We start from the raw sequence: 21,289 nt of genomic DNA, 5'->3' as shown, positions 1-21,289 counted from the left end.
CATTCTCCTTTTCTCAACCTGCCACTCTTGAACAAGCATTTCTCTTATTGCATTTTGTTCTACATCTTAAAACTATGTTTCTCTTACTGTATGTGTTCTACATCTTAATCTTAAAACTATGGTCTTAACACTATGGGTTTCTCTTAGTGTATCTTATTCTACATCTCAATCTTTTTTAAAATATTTTTTAATGTATTTATTTTTGAGAAAGAGACAGAGCATGCAAGCAGGTGAGGGATAAAGAGAGAGGGAGACACAGAATCCGAAGCAGGCTCCAGGCTTTGAGCTGTCAGCACAGAGCCTGACACAGGCCTCAAACTCACAAACCGTGAGATCATGACCTGAGCCGAAGTCGGATGCTCAACCGACTGAGTCACCCAGGCGCCCCTCTACATCTTAATCTTAAAACTATGGTCTTAACACTATGGGTTTTTCTTACTATATCTTATTCTACGTCTTAACACTATGGGTTTCTCTTATTATATCTTGTTCTATGTCTTAATCTTAAAACTCTGTGCGTCTCTTACTGTATTTTGAACTATGGAGTCTAAGTAACACCCAAGGTGGACCCAAAGGGCTTCTGAGTACTGTCAAAGGCACAGAATGGTTACCAACAGAATCCTTAGTTAAGAACAATCATCACTACAGTATGAAGCTATAAAAACGCACTTAAATCCTAGTATTCATTGCAGAAACAAATGTTTTCTAAAACTTCTTAGCAGTGGAGGACTCAGCTCGCACAAGTATACTCTCAGATAACCTTAAGGATTTCGCTTGTGCTTAAGGGCATAATCCTTGCTGAGCTGTCTCATCACATCGCCATGGCTTAGTCCTTCCGCTGACTGCTTAACCAATCTATAATTCTCCTGCACATACTTGGCAAATGGTCTCACATGGGGCGCAATGGGGGTCCCATCCTTACGAGTTAGCGGCAGCATGACCAGAGTCCCCTTGCACTTGGCACAGATAAAGCGGTCGGTGTTCAATGATTTGGTGTAGCGGCCGACTCTAAGGAGGAAAAGAGACATCATGCAGTAAGGGAATCAGTCACTGTACCTCAGCATGTTCTCCGAGCTGCTGGCACTGGCCCAAAGCAAGACTTTTTGCCTGGCTTCTCAGAGAGTGGGGTACCAAGCAGCAGCAGCAGCCAGAGGTCAGCTCAAAGTAGAAGAGAATGGAGGAGGAAGACACAGAAAGGAGTAGAGATGTTTCACTCGTCCAGCCGGCTGGCCACATACTTACCAACAAAATCACAGAGAGCCAGCTGGAAGTCATAGCAGAAACAGAACAGAGGAAAGTCTGAGAGGCAAAGGGTCTCACCTGGCTTTGCACTGAGTGCATTCATAATGAATCTTGTAGTTAATCTTGTAGTTATGGCAACGGGTGACCAGGGGCAGCTCTGGGTGCACCAGGTTCGATTTTTTGGCATAAAACTTCCATGAGTCGCCATGAGAATCACGAACACCATCAATCAGCCAGGAGGCCGCGTGGCAGATTTCATGGATCAAAGTATCCCGAAGGCGGTCTTGGAAGAGAGGGAGGCAAAGGAAACATGAGCACTTAAACCCACTCCCTCTGGCCTGCTACCCACTAGACTCTCAACCCCACCACATACAAAGCCATGTGCTACAAGTCTACATGGGCAGTCATGAGTGTTAGCTTCCCGGGATTCTGAAAGGGACATCTGTCCCCTACGTAACCGATTTTGTTGATGTCAGAGACAACAATCCTTTCAGGACAGCTCCAGCATGCTCTTCTTTTTGGGGGATGCTGCTGCTACAAATACACCCAGTCAAGGCCTGGGTTACGTTAAGTGGACGGGGTGGGGAGCAGTGGCTATGGCCTTGGGATTTGGTCAGGAGAAGCTCCACGGAAAAAGGGGGATTCTGAGCTGGGCCCCTAACAACTGACTGGCTTTGCAAATTTGAAAGGCCATTCTAGGTGCGGTGAGAAATGCAAAGGACAAGGCCAGGAAGGTGTGTGGTGCATTCTGAGAGGCAGTGTGAAGAAAGTTTCGCTGAAGCATAGGACACGCTAGAGGCGGCATGCTTAGAGATAAGCCTGGCTGAGCAGAGTGGGGGGCAGGCTGCGACAGCCTGGAAAGCTAGGTGTTTTATGGAAAAGCGACACAGTGGTATGTAGGAGACTGAGTGGAGCAGGGAGAAGGGTGAGGTGACAAGGCCTTACACCTGGGTGGGGGCAAAGGAATGATGACAGGAGAGTCATTATGAAAATCTGGTTGATTGGTTAGCTACGGGGGACCCTGAACCTCAGTTAGCAGGGAGCTAGCTGCAGTGAGAAAGTTACCCTAATGGAAAGATGGCCAAGTTGGATTCTCAGGAATGAGGAGACATCCGTTAAGAATGTCTTCTGAGCAAGACATTCGTAGTAGGCCTATCTACCCAGGAATGGCAGGAGAAGCTGTGACACAGGCTGCCAGAAAACACCAGGACTTAAGAGTAACTTCATGGGCCTGTGTCAGAAGGCTGCCATCACCTGCGGAGTCGCAGACTTTCAGAGAAATCTGGATCTTCGCGTAACGCTCCTTCTTCAGGTACTGTGTCTCGCCAGTGGTGCATAAGCCAGCAGTTCTCAGCATCTTCTTATTCCAGCCGATATCGATTTTCTCTGGCAGCTGAGAACAAAAAGCAAAGCAGGCAAGTCAGAGAGCAGCTTCGAGCAGACCAAAGGATCTTGGCTCAGGAGTTTTGCAAGCCTAAACGTTCTGGGGAGAATCAAAGCCAGGCTGAAGCCCAGGTGAGAACAACTGACGGGCAATCAGGACCTGAGGGAGGCTGTTGAGTGTGCGCAAAAGCAAGATATGCGCTGCCCGGCACGGGGACAAGCGTCAGGGAGAGAAGTGCAAACCCGCCGAGGTAGGAATGGAACCCTGTGGGTACTAAAAGTGGTGAGGTGAGATTGTACATGCACCTTGGTCTACTCCTTGGTCCCGTGAGGTAACACCCCAGTCATCAGGAGTGATCTACCCAAAGGCTGGGGAGCCTTAGAAAGATCTGAAAACTATACCGGCAGGAAATTTCATCAGCAGCAATAATAAGAGTCTGAAAAACCTAATGACCACTGAGTCTCTCTGCCTCCAGGTTCTCTCCAATCCAGTACAGGCCCCACACTACAGACAGGTTAGTTTCCCTCAGTAGACGCTTTGTGTCCTATCCTGTCCCTGTGAGGTGGTGCCTGCTGATTTCAATTTCAGCGCCCCCCTCCAATCTGATTCCAAAGGCCCTCCGTTATGTAGTGCTACGCTACCAAAAACAAGTGATGGCCGACGTGTATCACTTACTAGGTCATAGGCCCTGTTCTAGGTACTCCAGGTGTATTACCTTCCCTAGGCCCAACCATAATTCTATGAAGTAGCAGGTGCTATTATTGCTCCCATTTTGCAGATGAGAAAACCAAGAAAACCGAGGCAAGGGAGGGGGGAGGTAACTTGCCCAAGGTCACACAGCTCTTCCCCATTTTTCCTCAGCATAAACCCTCTCTTCCAGATAGTCAAGCCTCAACACATGCCTCACACACGCCCTCTTCCCCCATCACTGCCACTCTCTCCACATCCTTCAGTCTCCCCCCACTCCACAGCCAATCTTATTTCCTCACCACTGAGGTGCTCAGTGATTTTTCTGCCTCTGCTGATGTCCTGTGCTGGTAACAAGTCTGTACCATATAGTTTTACCCACAAACATTGTCTGTTTCTTTCACGTGTGCATGTATCATCTCCCCATCTAAACTGACACCTCTCAAGGGCAGGAAATATACAGCTAGCACATCTGCACACCTCACAGCACCCAAGAGCACTGCGCATATGACAGGTGCTCATTAAGTGTCTATTCACCGACTGTACCTTTTTGTCAAAGACAGATCTGTTAAACAGACTGTACATTTCCTGAACCAGGCTGTCCTTATTTTTCTTGAACTTCCTTCCAGAATACTGCTTTGCCTTTTCCACGTCATGCAAGAAACATCCAGGTATTTCGCACACGGAATGCCTGCAAAGGTAAATTCAACTGAGTTTTGTATAGCTAAAGAAGTAAACAGCAGAAATGCATACGTACAGGTCATATCCGGAGAGACTCCGAAAACCTGCCGGTCCCTCTTACTTCTAACTACCTTATAGGAGAGCATTTCCCAAAGTTCCATTTGTAGACTTTTCCTACTCACTGCTTGCATCCTCAGAGATGTGAAGTCTGTGGTTACAACCTCCACTGGAGTGATCTCACACCTGTATCTGCAGTCTTGATCTCTCTCCTGGGATCCAGTTCCGAATTTACCATCGCCTGATGCAAATTTCCACCTGATTAACGGGAGTATGCCCCCCCCCCAATGTGTTTAACTACCTGACTTCTGTTATAGCAGGCTGAAGACCTCAGAGACATTTTAAAATTCATTTCCTCCCCTGCCCCATATATTCAACAGGCACAAAGACCGCTATCTCCTTCACATCATCTCTTCTATCCAACCTTTCTTTCCACCCCACGGTCACGAGCCTAGTTCAAGTTCCCCTCTTCCCCTCGATGCCTTGCCACTACAGCATTCCTCTGTGCTCCTAACCTCCAGGCTCTTTTCCTTCTAGTCGAACCACACACACACACTTCAGGTTCATTTTTTCTAGGCCATGTTCCAATTATGTCCCTCCCTGGCTTTTCACTGACTGTTGGGCCTAGCATTCAAGGCCCAGGTCAATCTGGTCCCAACATCTGTGTTCCAGCTACCATTTCTACTCTGGTCAAAGTGGGCAAAGTTAAACATTCTCTGCACAGGAACGGTGATTTCCCACAGTTCGTTCATGCCTTGGCACAGCGTAGGTGCCCATGACTGCTAGAACGAGCACATCTCTACCTCTCCTGAGAACAACCATGTGTGTAGTGCTTTACCATTTGTGGAGACCTTCTTTTTTGCATGACCTTATTTGATCCTCGCCACCACTCCCCAAAGAAGCTATTGCTCTTCTTCCTATCTCCACTTGACAGATGAGGAAACTGAAGGTCAGAGGTTAGGTGACCTGCCCAAAGTTCCCAGACGCTGAATCTTCTGGCCCAAATCTCATGGTTTTCCCATTAGACCACTATTGCTGCCCCATCTTTCGAGGCCTAATTCAAATGCACAAAGAATAGTGCTAGTCACATAAAGGACTCACACTTGTAACAGCTATTTAAACTAAAGTGTTTTTCTCTTGGCCAACAATAATCCACAAGACCAAAGAGATGAGCCCACAGAGCTGGACACATAAAACCAGAGCAGACACAGGTTAAGTGAGCTTCTAACTCAACAGAACTCCTGAGACTGAGATTTTGTAGCACACTCATTAACCCCTTATGTCACAGTGGGGTGGCTGGGGCACGGAGAGGAAAGAAATACCAAATGAGGCAAAGACAGCTAAAAGTAAGCATCCTCACCCCAAAGCCTGCCCCTGGTGACTAACACTTCTGCCTCCAATGACAGCTCTGAAAGCAAATCTGCACCCGGAAAGGTAGCAGATGAAAACCTAAACCACCTGCAGACCTCGGTAGAGAACGTGACCCCCATGTGCATCAGCGCTCACATCAAGCAGGCCCTGTGGCTTAGCATACCTTTCCCCACAACGCCTGTGTCACTTTGCTACAGATGGAACAATCTCCACATCAGAGCAACCAACGAGACCCCAAATGGGTACATCAGACACCATGACCAGCTACACAGGAACAAACGCTAAGCACAACAGGAAGCCTCCTGACTGAAACAGGAAGCACCGAGGCAACAGTGAGGAGTCCAAACAGACTGGCCTCCTTTGGATGATGCAGAGGACAGTGACACAAAGGGACAGCTTACATGCCTTCTTCTGTTACGTCACACCACAGCAAAGCAACCTGGGAGCCACCCAACACACGTGGCCCTACAGGCAAAGCAGCTGAAATATATATCAAAAGAAACTCTGCTGAAAGGGGATCCACCTAAGAGAGAACACGCCAAACTCCAATAGCTACCTCACCGGGCAGGAAGTGCAGAAACAAGGAGAGCCTCTGTTCAGGGCCAAGGTGCTCTGTTGCCCCAGTGCCCAACACACCGTTCCTCTTCCCATAAGATGCATTTATTGGCAGGGTGCCTGGGTGGCTCAGTCGGGTAAGCGTCCAACTTCAGCTCAGGTCATGATCTCACGGTTCGTGAGTTCGAGCCCTGCATCGTGCTCTGTGCTGACAGCTCAGAGCCTGGAGCCTGATTCAGATTCTGTGTCTCCCTCTCTCTCTACCCCTCCCCTACTTGTTCTTGCTCTCTTGAGATAAATAAGTAAATTTTAGAAAAAAAAAATTTTAAAGATGCATTTATTGGCCCAAAATACAGTTAAAACAAAATAAACACACAGGCTTCAGACATATCCTTGGTCTTGTTAAGAGAAGTCAGATATAAGTATATATTACTCCTGAATGCAAGTAAGAATGAAGAAAATTAGGCTTACAACATCCTATTTTTAAGGGAAAAGGTAAGAAGTTGGGGGAATCTGAATGAAAAAAACCTGTTAGCTTTTTGCTTCAAGTATTAATATGTTCTTGGTCCAAATGACCTGTTGTTTTCAGGCTCAATTACCTATAACTTCATAAAAAGAAAGGAACTACAAGCAGTTTCACCCTAATGTTGACGCCTTCAAAATGTGCAAGAATAAAAACAGTAGTGGGAGCAACTGGGCACATCCCAAGCCCTAGAAAAATCTGGAAGACAACTGCCCTCCAACATCAATGGATTAGAACATGTCAGTTCTGCCTTCTCACCATCTCCACTGTGTTTGCTTTGGTTTAGCGTAAACTGGTGGCCACGAAGCAGTATTTAGCCTGAAAAAAAGATTCTGGTTTGGCCACACATCATTTTTTGATCGGAGTTTAAGGACCAAGGAAACCTCAAGAGGCCAGAGGTGATGTGGGGGCAAAGGGAGGTGTGGAGCAGTGGGCTGCTCCTCCCTTTCCTCCTCCCCCCTCTTATGCTCTTCCAATTCAGGGATGGACACACTGTCCCCCCCACCACCAGACTCTTTCATCCCCTTGAAGACCCTCTCTCATGCCCAGTGGACTGCTTAACACGTGACAATTATCCAATCAATTCCCGTTCAGTCCGATACGGACAGTACGTACCCAGTGTGGCTTTTGTCACATTTTGCCGCATGGGGCTTCCTCTTAGAAGCAAACCTCTTTGAAGGCCCACGTGTTTTTGGTGCTGTAACAGCTGAAAAGAGAATAGCTCGTTTGCGCCCTGAAAATTGATCCCAGCAAGCAGCTGGCAGAAAGGTAAACCCAGGAGGAGGCCCCACAGCCACACCCAGAGCACCATCTAGAAACGAAAACGGTCTAAAGCCTGTATACTGTCCATTGGCCAGCGTGACAGATTTTTATCTATGGGAATCACAGAGCTGCCAGCAGAGTGTACGCTGGGTAGGGTTCTGTCATAGGTACCAGGGACTATAATGGGACCACATGAGCACGCCGCTATAGGTCAGATTGTGTGGGCACCTGAGGCACACGCAGTGTAAGGAATGCTGTCCACACTTGTTCCAAGGGCAAGACTGGATCCTAGGCAGCGCCAACACTCAATACGCAAGCCAGATGGAAAGATTTCTAGCACCCATATACTGCTAACTGCTCTAGCCAGAGACTTCCCCATCACGAGTATCATTTATTTGGTTATTAAAAAAAAAAAAGAAAGTATTAAACATCTATTATGTGCCAAATACCAGGCTAGACCCTGGGAGAGACTTCAAAATGAGTTAGGGTCTTTCCTAGAGGTCTTCACAAGAGGCTCACCATCTACTGGGGGAACAGTTTCAGAAACATATTATAAGACAGCTGGAGGCGGTGGGGCGCCTGGGTGGCTCAGGTCATGATCTCACAATTCGTGAGTTCAAGCCCTGTATCGGGTGAACTCATGCTCCATTTCTGGTGAGCCTTGCTTCTCTCTCTGTCCCCCCATAGCTCACCTGCACCCACCTTTCTCAAAAACACAACAAAAGACAGCCAGGTAAGTGCTCTAGTAGAGACAGGGGTCTGAGAACTTTGGGAATCCAGGAGGGTGGAACATCTCCGACCTACAGTTCCCTACAAGAACTGAACACTGGGCTGGGTCCCAAGAAAAAAGGGATTATATCCTCAGGCCAGAAAGCACAAAGAGAAAGCATGCCAGTTGGAGGGAATGGTAAAATACTAAGACGTGGGCCTTTCTCCCCCATTTCCAGAAAGATCCTTTTCACCGGGATGGCTGTCTCCCCTGGCCGCTAGGGACCTGCTGAGATGGCTTAAGGTCGGCGATCAGGACAGGCAGACCTCACAAGACAGACATATCCAGGGGAAAGGGCATGGCAGGCATGGCTGGCACACTGCAGGCAGGTGGGGGGGGGGGGCGGTGCTGGGCTTGTTCAGTGGGACAGGCCTACTTGATTCAACTGGCTTACCGGGCACCACACATATATTTTTGGTTTTGCTCTTCCTTTTCCTTGGTTGCTCCACCACAGGTGCCGGCTCTTCATTTGGAATCTCCACCTCAGTCTCAGCAACACCTAGCGGTGGGCAGAGATTTTCACCACTGCCCAGCTCAGCAACACCAGCAGATGAATTGTGCTGGCAGACATCAAAGGCCTCCATCTCTTTTTCATTTGAGGAGCTTTGGCCCTGACCACACAAATCGTCATCTATGATCATCACGGGGCCCTCAAAATCACTATCATCATCAGAAATAACTATTGGAGGCTCATCGATGGCAGGCTTCCCAATGTTAGAAGACACATATAGAACCTCATCTGAAATTCAAAAGACACAATCATGTAGAAATATACTCCCTCTGTCCCCCTTTCACACTCCACTTTAGATTATTGAGCACAAATTTAACAAACTGGAAGCTGTGACATTATGACTCACAGTTAAGCATGGATTATTTTAGAGGCACCTGGGTGGCTCAGTCGGATAAGGATCTGTCTCTTCATTTCGGCTCAGGTCCTGATCTCAGGGTTCATGGATTCAAGTCCCATGTTGGGCTCTGCGCTTGAGGGCCTGCTTGGGACTCCCTCTCCTTCTCTCTACCTCTCCCTGGTTCTCTCTCTCCCCCCAAAATAAATAAACTTAAAGTAAAAAAAAAAAATAAAGAATCCATTATTTTAGATTGTTTTCCCTCTATCCCTTCTTTACTTGACTGAGAGCAGAGACAGATAAAATAGCAACCCAAGTCTAGTGGCAATTTTCCAAATCACACTATGTAGCACATTGCAGGTGCTCGGTGGTTCCCAAACACAGCTCTGCAGACTTGTGTGCTGTCACTGCTCTACAGAAAAACAAGAGAAATCAGAATAAAGTGGGCTTTTTCCCTACCAAGTTCGAGCTCTATAATTTAAGGGATTGTCCTTGAGATTACATCCTCCCTGAACTTTTGCTTTCTATACTTTATGCAATTACACTGATAGTAGATGGTACTGGAATTTGCTCCCATTGTTAGACAAAATTTAATGCTCTAACTAGTGCATAAATGCAAAGCTCTCAGAGCGACTGATGTAAGTGTGAAGGGTTCAGTCCTAACGCCAGCACTGAGAGACCTTGGGAACATTTGGAATGTCCCCACCCTCCCCGAGCGTCCCTTCATCTGGAAATGAGGCATGGCATATCTAATACCACATGCTCTCTGGAGTCTGTTCAGAGCCCAACTTCCAGGTTTCTAGGATTCCAGATGTTATACACACACACACACACACACACACACACACACACACACACACACACACTACAGCATAGACAAGATGCAAAAATATATTTGTGGTGCAAAAGCTCTTTATCCTACAATTGCAGATTTGGGATCATGTAATTTGAGAGTCTCCTCTATCATTTAATTACCAAAGAATTTCAGATATGCAATAAAGAGGAAGGAGTGGGTGTTGCTATGGTAAACAGTCATCCTTCTTAGAAATTTTAAAGAATTCCCAATTGCACTTGAAAGTAAAAAACAAAGCAACAACAATAGCAACAACAAAAAAGAGAGTAGGGACACACTGCTGACAATCTACGAAAAAAATGACTGTACACTGACAAAGGTTAGAAGTGATCTTAGAAATATGTGGTCAAGCTCCTTTTTCTGTAAAAGTACCTAAATTCATTACAGTAACGGAAGAAAGGGCACGTGAAGAACAGTAAAGAGACACACAAAGACAGTCCTATCGGGGCCCTCCTCATCTCTCCATTACTGGGATGAATGCCCACAGTGAAGGGTCCACCCAACAGAAAGGTCAGAAAAACCTTACTTCAAAGGTTATCCTCAAAAACATAGGGATCTTCTGACTAAATGAGTCAGCAAGTGGCGGCCTGTGGTGACGAATTGGTTTCTGGCTCTGTCACTCATGCCCTACCTCTAAAGCTACTTCCCCTGGGGCTCCCCCTGGCCCTTGATAGTGGCTTGTCATGTCACAGCCCCTACTCTGCTGCACCTGGACCCCCATCTCACTCAGGCACATCCAGAGCTGGAGAGGAAGGGGAAAAATAAATCAGAAGGGACAGGTAGTAAAATAGGAGTGTAGAGTTCCAAGCCCCCTCTCGTCTCCCTGCTCTGACATCCCAGGTTAGCCAGGGAACTTTGGCCAATGGTAGCTCTTGGGTGGTTACCAAAGAAATAGCCAGTAACTTAAGGAGAGGCCTATGTATCATGCCCTATACCTCGAAGTAAGCAAAGACGGATCAAGTACCATACCGTTCCTGATGCTTAAGAAGCTCCTGGCCTTCCTACATTTCACACCCACTGAACAGGTTCTGAACTGTGAGTGTAGCCCCATGCCTCCCGCAAGGTTAAAAGGGCCTCTGGGGGTGCCTGGGTGGCTCAGTCAGTTAAGTTTCTGACTCTTGGTTTTGGCTCAGGGCATGATCTCACGGTTCGTGAGTTCAAGCCCCGCATCAGGTGCTGCGCTGGCAGCACGAAGCCTGCTTGCGATTCTCTCTGTCCCTCCCCTGCTCGCAGTCTCTCTCAAAAATAAATAAACACACATTTAAACAATAGTAAATAAATACATAAATAAATAGGCCTCTGAATCCAAAGGGGCAAAGATCTGCTGTGGGAAACAGGCTCCGAGAAAAACAGAAATCTCTAGAAAACAAAGAGAACAGTGAAAGGCAAAGATGAACAGCTAGCTGGAGAAAGCAAAGGTTCTTCCCTGAGAAGTCCCTGTAGGCGGACTCAGAACCATCACCCACCTAGTCTCCATCAGGCCAGAAAGAATGAGCCCACGCCCCTCACTCATCGCTTGCCCTCTCTGCCATTCTCACACACGGAAGAGTTCAGAAAAGAGCAGAAGGTGGAGGAGCGGAGCGGCCTTCACACCTCCCTAGTGTCAGTTCCTGACTTCCTGGCCCCTGATTCCCTGATGCTTGGCAGGCCAAGAACTCTACGGAGGAGGGTGCCCAAGGTCTGAAGCAGAGAGAACAGTTGCTGCTGTGTTTGGAAATCCACCAGGGCGGGGAGCGAGGGGAATTCTGGCCATGGCCACATCTAGCACACACAGGGAAGAAATGGAGGCACTCGCTACTAAGTGATTCAGAATAGGATGCTGCTGACACGCATCCTGAAATCACTACACCGTGAGGGCTGCGGAGCTCAGCTCCTTCTCAGTTACTAGTACACTTGCCTTCACTGCTTATTTCATATGCCTGAGCTCTGACGTTCTCACGGAAGTACTCATCCTCAGAGTCTGAGTCAATCACCACACAGCTGAGTGAGGAGACAGGGAAACACAAAAGAGAAACGTTAAGTGCCCCGGTCTTCTTCCCATGGCCTCTTCCAACTCCTCTATGATGCACAGGAGCACTTGGAAACATTTTCTTGCTTTGGTCCCTGTAGTAACTCGGTTGTTCCCCTTCTTTGGAACCTCTTTTCAAAAGGAGGCATTTGTCAAATACTGAGTGAAATGGGCTGGCGGGAGTCAAACATGGCAGAACCCCTGTGCTACCCAGGGTGTGGGTGGTGAGCACCCCTGTGGGGCCCTCGTTCTCGGCTGCCTTTGGTGTTTCAGTCAGAGTTCCCAAAAGGTTGAAATTCACCATCTTTCTGTACTTTCCAAACAGTGTACGAGAAGTCTTAACACACCTTTAGGGTGAGAAAATTACTCAAAACACCTGTCAGAGGATTTGCCTGCACGTGTCGCAGACATAAATCCGCTAATCCACTTTCACCATGGTCACCGATTTTAAGCTGCCAGGTTGATGGGCCATTGCCATCTCGTTTATTCCCTCCTTGAAAGTCTTTTCTGGATTTCTTAGGGCACCTGGGTGGCTCAGTCAGTTAAGCATCCGACTCCTGATTTCAGCTCAGGTCATGATCCCAGGGTCGTGAGATCAAGCCCTGCGTGGGGCTCCACTCTGCGTGTGGAGCCTGCTTAAGATTCTCTCTCTCCCTCTGAGCCTCTCCCCCACTCGAGCTCCCTCACTGTCAAGAAAATAAATAAAAATATTGGAAAATTATGAAAATTTACAAATTAAAGAATAAAATTTTAAAAATGTAAATAACAGTGACAAAAATATCCTGAACCTCTGACAGTGGTAATGTTTACACTACCATACACGTTATCAAATTTCATCACACTATACACCTAAACGTGTGATTTTTGCTGTATGAAAATCATACTTCAGTAAATCCACTACAGTTCATTCAAGTGGTCAGTGTGGAAACCTCTGTTATCTAAGCATCCTATTTTGGATTTATTCCAGTAATATTCTTCTATCACCTCCTATAGTCTGGCACCTGGGCAACACCCCTTCACCGGGTAAGGGCCTGTGTAGTGGCAACTGAAAGTGAGGGGGCAGATCACATAGACATGCTGAGGGAGAAACTAACCAATTAGATAATGGGCCTGGCATAAAGAATCTAAGATTCAACCGGGTGGTGAGATCAAAGACGCACTGTGACCCTGAACACAGTATTGAGAGGACATGTGAAGTTTATTCTTAAATCTTCTTACCCACAGCATCATTCCTCAAAAAATTGTTAAATTTCACTCCTTTTCCTACTCACCTAATGTTCTGTTTCTGCTGCTTCTTTTTGGTCACAACTAAATCAGAGAAAGAAAGAGGGTGTCAGGAAGCATCTGAAGCATGATAAAAATTTGGTTACCCCATATCTTTAACTCCCTAAAACCAAAGTCCAGGAGTTAGGGCTGGTTAAAATGGATGGGAGACTCATATCCCCTCATGGGAGATAGAGAGGAAATAAAAGTAAGGACAACCTAAAGAAAAAAGGTCAAGGAAGCAAACTGGAAAAGCAGCACAGAGAACTGTCCCTGCTCCTAACAACAGGGAAATAATCTCCATTTGACCCATCTGGAGCGAGCCCTGGTGGGGACAAGTCCAGGACCAGCTCACCCCAAACGTCCCAAATCAGTTCAGTCATCTCCACAAAGGCGTGGCTAAGTTACACCTGGAAACAGAAATTACTGCTTCAAGTGGACTCTACTTACAGGGCTCCAATTCTTCTTCGCTGTCTGAGTCCACAATAATGATGCAGCTGCAAAAAAGAAAATACACGTGGTTATAAAGGCAGGCTACTCCTCATCATACATAACCGCATGGCCAAAACCTCAAATGGAGAGAACCACAAATCAGAGCTTCTAGTTCCTGAGAGGCAAAAAGGTTGTAAGGGCTTATGAAATCAGGATCACAGTGGGGGGGGGGGGGGTGAAGAAAAATGAGAAGCAACAGGCTGCTTAGCCTTTAACCGCAGAATCAAAGATAGGGGAAGAATGTTAGCTGAGCACCACTAGCTGCCTGCAAGAAGCCCATTTTCTGCCAAGTGATTTCTATTTAAAGATGTGAAAAAAATAAATAAATAAGGATACAAAAGTGAATTCTGAGAAAGGGGGCCATGGGTGAAAGGACTCAAGGATGAAGAGATTACAATTAAACATCAGAAGGAAAAAAGAGCAAGGAGGACATCTTTTGGGGCTTTAGTGCTTGAAGAGGGCCTACTTATTGGGATTGCTATCTAGGTAAGTGGACAAGGCTGATGGCCATCTTTTTTTTTTTTTTTTTTAATATATGAAACTTATTATCAAATTGGTTTCCATACAACACCCAGTGCTCAACCCAAAAGATGCCCTCTTCAATACCCATCAACCACCCACCCCTCCCTCGCACCCCCCATCAACCTCAGTTCTCAGTTTTTTAAGAGTCTCTTATGCTTTGGCTCTCGGGGAGCAAACAAAGGGTGATTTCAAGGCTGCAACTTCTCTCTGCAGGGAACCATGATGTTGGGGCCTGTCGCTTCTCTACCCCCCAATAATGTGCCAGAGGCCCCAATACTCATCCCACGTACCCACACCTCCCCTCTCACCCCTCCTGTGGCAGGCTGCCTGGCACATTACAGCTGCACAGTAATGCCTGAGTCGATGCCAAAGCATGTTCTGGCTTGAGATCCTTCAGTTCTCCAGACAGCAGCTGACCGGACATCCCTCCATGACATTCATCTGCAATCCACCTGCAATAAAACATCACTTTGGTGCTGGAGCCAGGCTACATTCTAGGACCTGATCACAGGTAATCTTATTAGTTGTTGTGACACAGAGAAAACCAAAAGGGCCATGATAGTTATAAGGTTTTCCACAGAGAAAGTTAAGCTTAACCACTTTTTTCTTTTAATTCTTTTAAATATAATTTATTGTCAAATTGGCTAACACACAGTGTGTAATGTGTGCCCTTGGTTTGGGGGGTAGATTCCTGTGGTTCATCGCTTCCATACAACACCCAGTGCTCATCCCCACAAGTGCCTTCCTCAGTGCCCATCACCCGTTTTCCCTTCTCCCTCATCCCCCCATCAACCCTCAGTTTGTTCTTTGTATTTAAGAGTCTCTTATGGTCTGTCTCCCTCACTCTCTATAACTATTTTTTTTCCCAAGCTTAACCACCACTTCTTGAGGGCTTTTGTTTTAGCCTTGAGGTTGACTGTTGGGACTGATTACATAAGTTTTTCAGTCTTCCAAGACACATGCTGGCTCAACACCCTTGGTTCAATTTCCTATTCATTTATCAATCACTGTACACTGGACTTCGTAGTAGGCCTCAAAAAAAATTTTTTTATGTTAGTAAAGAAATCTCTTGTTGAGTAAAAGGTTTCTCAGGTATGGGCCAAAACGTGACCTTGTTTCTCTTGAAACCTATTATCGACAAACAGCACTCCATATAAACTCAAACGTGATTCGTGCTTCAACTCTGTTCTTACATACTTTTGTGTTACACACAACACACAATTAGGGGTCAGACAAAAGAAAGAAGGGATCGAAAACATGCCACAAGTTACATGACAGAGAACCCCACTCTAATCCCTGAAGACAAATCATCGAATTCCACGTGGGATGGTAACCGACAGGAAAAGCAGTCTGAAGAAAGTGCTAAGAAGAAAACAGGTGGTCAAAAAGGAGACAAATTTTGTTAGATACCTTTTCCAAGTATAGTCTGCCACCAGGAGTACAAGTTCCTAGACAGTGTTTCAAAGCAGAATAGATGCACCTTGGAAAAGCCAGTTGGCTTAACCAGAATCCTATCATGAAAGGGCTAAGAAATCACATTAGAAGCTTTGAAGATGCATTAAACAAAAACCTTCAAAAACTTCAAAGGATCCAGGGCACCTGGGTGGCTCAGTTGGTTAAGCATCTGACCTCAGCTCAGATCTCAGTTTGTGAGTTTGAGCACCGCTTTGGGCTCCACACTGACAGTGCAGAGCCTGCTTAGGATTCTCTCTCTCTCTGCTCCTCCCTGCTCCCTCTCTCTCTCAAAATAAACTTCAAAAAAATTTTTTAATAAAATATGGTATTTCTCCCCATCTATCTTGTTGTAGTATTTAAAAAAAATTTTTTTTAATGTCTACTTATTTTTTTGAGAGAGAGACAGACAGACAGAATCCGAAGCAGACTCTAGCCTCTAAGTTGTCAGAGCCCAACGCGGGGCTTGAACTCATGAACTGTGAGATCGTGACCTGAGCCAAAGTCAGACGCATAACCAATGGAGCCACCAAGGCGCCCCTCTTGTTGTAGTATTAACAAAGAATCCTGCGCTAAAAAGCAACAGTCAGTGGCCATCAGAGATTACGAATTGGGCTCTGAGTGATCAATGAAAACCGGTCCCTCACCCCTTGCATTATGGATTTCTATAGCACTTCTGCCTTCAAACTGCCAGAACCTCCTCCACTGTATCAATTACCTTCTCTCATAAGTCACTGGGAAAATAGAAGCAATCAGACAGGAATTGCCTTGTCCTCCCACCAATGAGTCTATCGTCCTATCTGTAATTACACCCGATTCTCTATTGTTAACGATGAACTCAATGTTCCTACCACTATCACTATCTCTGGCCAAACCCTCCCTTGTACTTTGGATGCATCCCAATTTCAAAACTGTGGAAAAACCTCTCAGAATTGATAAACTACCACATACCCTATGTTCATTCCAATCTCTCCAGCTCTACTATTACCACCCCACTCTGAGCCACCATCACTTCTTACCCAGACTTCTGTAAATAAAGCTCTTGGGCCTCAGCTGTCAAAGAACCCCTTGCCTCATAGGGCTACTGCGAAAATTCAACAAGATAATGTCTGCCCTCCTGCAGGATCATGAACTTGTCCCCCATCACAGCATTTATCACGCTATATTGGAATTGCCTGTTTACATGTTTCTATCTCCCATTCCAGAGAGTAAACCATGCAAGGATTTGGACACATACCTGTTACACACTGTTCAGTATAGTCAGGACTCAACTATTTTGCTGAATAAAAGAATGAATGAGTCTCAAAAAGTGGTTGCAAGGATCCCTTTCACTGTTGTACATCCCCCCACCCACACCCCTATGGAACCTCGTTTTTAAAAGACTTTGCCTAGGAGATCTCACGAAGGAATAATCTTCTCTATTTAAAAAACTATGTATACACACCCATTTACGTGAACCTTATGTTGAAGGTTACACAAGGTACAGAGCCAGCCCAAAGTAGGAGCAAACACACAAAAAACTAACAATGTTGTCTGCATTAAAGAAAATACAGTGCCCAGATAGTGAAATGTAATAGTCTCGACACACGGCGAGGGTGGGTAGAGAGACTGGTCAGTTATTGTCCAGCCTCAAAAGCAATCTCCAACCAGAAGTCCAGGATCCAGCCTTCACATCTGTAGGTTCAAGAACTCAGGTCTGTCAATTCTTCATCAAAAGCTAGAGCAATGACCCTGTTAACCGAATTTGCAAGGGGTTGACTAATAAACCAGACTGCCTCTTTACTTCGCAGGAGAACTAATGCCAACCATCTGCCCTTGTGCACTATTTGGGTCAAGTGACTGAGGGTCCTAGAAAGAGCTAGAATTTTACCTGGTGTATTCTTGGTAACACACATTTTTTCTTTAATTGAATGCTTCTACAAGGATCTTTGTGTATTTAATTCCTTTTATAAATTGGATCTTCCTAAAGTTGATTCCCCAAAGTCAAATTAATCAAAAGTACAACCAATTTTATAGTTTTATAATCCTTCCCAAAGGTTTAGATCAGCACATAGTTCAGCAACATTACAGTAACAGGATTAAATATTTCTCATTTGCTACTTAATAGGAAAATAACATTGAATTCAGTTCTTTTCATTACTTCTTAAGATGTGTATTTTCCAATGTGTATTTGCTGCATTGTTTTCTAATCCCCCCTTCCATTTTAATGACTATCACGTTATAATGCTTACCAGATACTTTTGTGAGTGATAACACTGAAACAGGAGTAAGGAAGAGGAACACTTTGTCCCTGATTCCTCCAAGAGTCCCACTCCCCAGGAATAAACAATGTGTCTTATTTATTCTTCTGGAAAGTTCTTAAACATAAACACATACCAGCACAAGGCAAGTGCACACATCTTTTAAAATAAATATTATGCTATATGGATTCTTCTATGGCTTACAGTGTTTCACATTATGTATCTTAGAAATCTCTCCATTAGGAGTACGTTCGGTTCTTTTGCACATTTTTTGGAGGAACCATAATTTATTCAACTACTCCCTTAGGTCATTTAAACTCTTTCCAATTTGTGTTAATACAAACAGTGCTGCGATGAACATCCTTGTACTTCTCTGTATGCTAAGATTAAGTCATACATCCTTCTTCCACAGAACTCAACAAAGACCAAACCAGCCTGTGTATGTCTGTGTACAATTAAATAAACATGAGTTATAGGGAGAAGGGACATGGAGAAGGGGAAAAGGAGTCAAGAAACAGTAAGAGTGAACTACACAAAAAGAATGTAGGATATAACCACGTTTATGCACTTAAGTATATGGGTGTGTGTATGCGTACAATTTTATTTAATATGTTAAATTAGTTAATATATAATTTAATATATTAAATAAGATAAAATTGTACTAACGTGGAAAGAAAATGTCCTAAGAGTGGAATTACTAGGTCAAAGAACATGGGCAGTTAAAAGTTGCACCAATTTATATTCTCACAATGGCTATATGAAATTGCCCGTTCACCGACAAATTTGCCAACTCCAGTTATTATCAATTTTTTTACATCTCTGCCAATCTGGTATACGAAAAATGGTATCTCATTAACATTTTCATTTCTTTAAATATAAGCAATATAATGAAAAGTGGAATAAATTTTAACATCTACGTTCAAATGTTTATTTGAAAATCATTAGAATGAAGAACTTTCTAGGAATTATGCATATTCAACAATGCACTGTGTTGCTTCATGGAGGAGTATGCTCCTAGCCACTAATAGAGGTGTTATATAGAGGATTCATACATCGAGTAAGAGGCTGGACTCATATGATTCTAAGGCCCCTTTTCACAATTCTCCTTTTATGACTAACCAAATTATACACCCTGCAGACTCTAAATGAAAGAAACATATACTTTTTGAGAAAATCATTTTGCCAACACAGCAGGACTAAAAAGAAAAGAGAATTTTTCCAGTCTCACCAATCATCTTCTTCAATCTTAGATTGGCCAGGTACTTCTTCCGACATGTCCATGTCTACAGTCAAGACAAAAACATACTTTTTAAAGAAAACGAAAACCCAGAACAAACATTTCTACAATTCTGCATTTATCTTCGAGCAGCTTATTCACCCTAATTTAAAGCTAAAACTTTGCTCTGTGAAATGAGATGTATTTAAATTTGTTGCAGACTTTTCCTGGATGGAGAAAACTAGAGACAAGGTATACCACCCCACCCCCCATCAGAGAAGAACCCTGTCCCACCAAGGTTCTTTTGCAGATCACTCAGAAAGCCCAAAGCACATGCCAGCCTCTGATGTTAAGTTACCTCAACCCCCACATTTTCAAGGACAATCATTCATTCATTAGTCCCAGGATACATTTTCTCCCTCATGCACTAACTCCTATTCAGTCCCTGGCCCAGTGACATCTTCCCTCAAAGGGATTCCCACTCCCCACATCCCAACTGGCCGGCCACTCTCCCCATACTTGCACTCTCCCTACTCCTGCCTCCTGCCCCAAGAAGAACCTATCAGGCTTCAACCCCTCCACCCTCTTCCATCCCTCCACCTCTCTACTCCTATTCCCAGCCAGTCTTACACAGACCAGGCCATCACACCCCACACAAACCTCTATCCAACCTCTACCCTCCCTACCCCCTTACTGTACCCCACCTTCCACTGGTCTTACACGGATCAGGTCACCCTCACCCTCAAATGCTCTACACCTTCTCCCAATGCCCTGATCCCCCTATTCTCACTTTCTGCCTCAGCCTGTCTTGCACCAATATGGCCCCCAAACCTCCCAAAGCCTCCACTCACCACTACCTCCACCTCCTACTCCCTGCTTCTCATCCCCAGGTGGTCTAGGCTCCTCCCCCCTCCCACCCCCAGCCAGCCTCACACCAATCAGAGTTCGGTATCTCCACTCCCATCTTCCATCCCCACTCCCCCTCTCAACCCCAAGAGGTCTTACACCAACAGGCCCAGACCCCTCCCGCAACACTTCCATCCCCCCCACCAGTCTTACACCAATCAGATCCGGACACCTCCACTAGCCCCCACCCCGACATTCTGCCCAACCTCAAGTCTTAAACCAACAAGCCCAGACTCCTCCAACACTTCCACCTCCCCGCCAGTCTTATACCAATCAGATCAACATCTCCACCAGCCCCCCCACCTGCCTCCACCCCCCGCACCTGCCTCCACCCCCCCCCCCACCCCCAGCTCTTACACCAAGCCCAGACCCCTCCCCCAACACTTCTGCACCCAGCCGGTCTTGCACCAATCAGACCTTGACACCTCCACTCGTTCCCCCCACCCCACCACGCCTTACCCGCTCTCAATCCCAGGAGGTATTGCAGCATCAAGCCCATACCCCTCCCCCCTCCTCGCCAATCTTGCACCAATGAGGCATGGACGCCTCCACTCACCCGCCCAGCCCCCTCAACCCCAAGAGGTCTTGCAAACCGCCAAGACTCCTCCCCCCCTCCCGCCAATCTTGCACCAATCAGGCATCAAGGCCTCCACTCACCCCTCCCCCTCAATCCCAGGAGGTCTTGCAACAGGCCCAGACTCCTCCCCCCTCCCGCCAATCTTGCACCAATCAGGCATCAAGGCCTCCACTCACCCACTCACCCCCCCAATCCAGGAGATCTTGCAGCATCAAGCCCATACCCTTCCCCACTCCTCCCCAATCTTGCACCAATGAGGCATGGACACCTCCACTCACCCGCCCAGCCCCCTCAACCCCAATAGGCCTTGCAACCCGCCAAGACCCCTCCCCGCTCCCACCAATCTTGCACCAATCAGGCATCGAGGCCTCCACTCACCTACTCACCCCCCCCCCCAATCCCAGGAGGTCTTGCAACAGGCCCAGACTCCTCCCCACTCCCGCCAATCTTGCACCAAACAGGCATCAAGGCTTCCACTCACCCACCTACAACCCCCTCAATCCCAGGAGGTCTTGCAACAGGCCCAGACTCCTCCCCCCTCCCGCCAGTCTTGCAGCAATGAGGCATCAATGCCTCCACTCACCCGCCCAGCCTCCCCGCTCATTCCCAGGAGGTCTTGCAGCAACAGGCCCAGACTCCTCCCCCCTCCCGCCAATCTTGCACCAATCAGGCATCAAGGCCTCCACTCACCCACTCACCCCCCCACTCAATCCCAGGAGGTCTTGCAACAGGCCCAGACTCCTCCCCCCTCCCGCCAATCTTGCAGCAATGAGGCATCAATGCCTCGACTCACCCACTCAGCCACTCACTGCCCCTCAACCTCAAGAGGTCTTGGACCCGCCAAGACCTCTCCCTGCTCCCGCCAATCTTGCACCAATCGGGAA

At 46.3% G+C, this 21,289-nt stretch overlaps 1 protein-coding gene across 1 annotated transcript; it reads right to left on the bottom strand.

Moving 5' to 3' along the window:
- Positions 1 to 402: 402 nt before the first annotated feature.
- GCNA (germ cell nuclear acidic peptidase) lies at positions 403 to 20,342 on the bottom strand. Its single transcript, XM_042974648.1, has 12 exons — positions 20,288 to 20,342; positions 18,935 to 18,989; positions 14,323 to 14,466; positions 13,451 to 13,497; positions 13,009 to 13,045; positions 11,627 to 11,709; positions 8,426 to 8,770; positions 7,116 to 7,206; positions 3,860 to 4,004; positions 2,497 to 2,635; positions 1,321 to 1,525; positions 403 to 1,008 (listed from the first exon to the last, which is right to left on the bottom strand). Exons 1-12 carry the CDS (start codon positions 20,325 to 20,327, stop codon positions 762 to 764), a joined length of 1,578 nt encoding a protein of 525 aa, XP_042830582.1. The 5' UTR covers positions 20,328 to 20,342; the 3' UTR covers positions 403 to 761.
- Positions 20,343 to 21,289: the final 947 nt, after the last annotated feature.

Source organism: Panthera tigris, chromosome X (genome assembly GCF_018350195.1).
Source record: "Panthera tigris isolate Pti1 chromosome X, P.tigris_Pti1_mat1.1, whole genome shotgun sequence".
NCBI classification, from domain to species: domain Eukaryota; kingdom Metazoa; phylum Chordata; class Mammalia; order Carnivora; family Felidae; genus Panthera; species Panthera tigris.
This window is presented reverse-complemented; position numbering and strand designations above follow the sequence as displayed.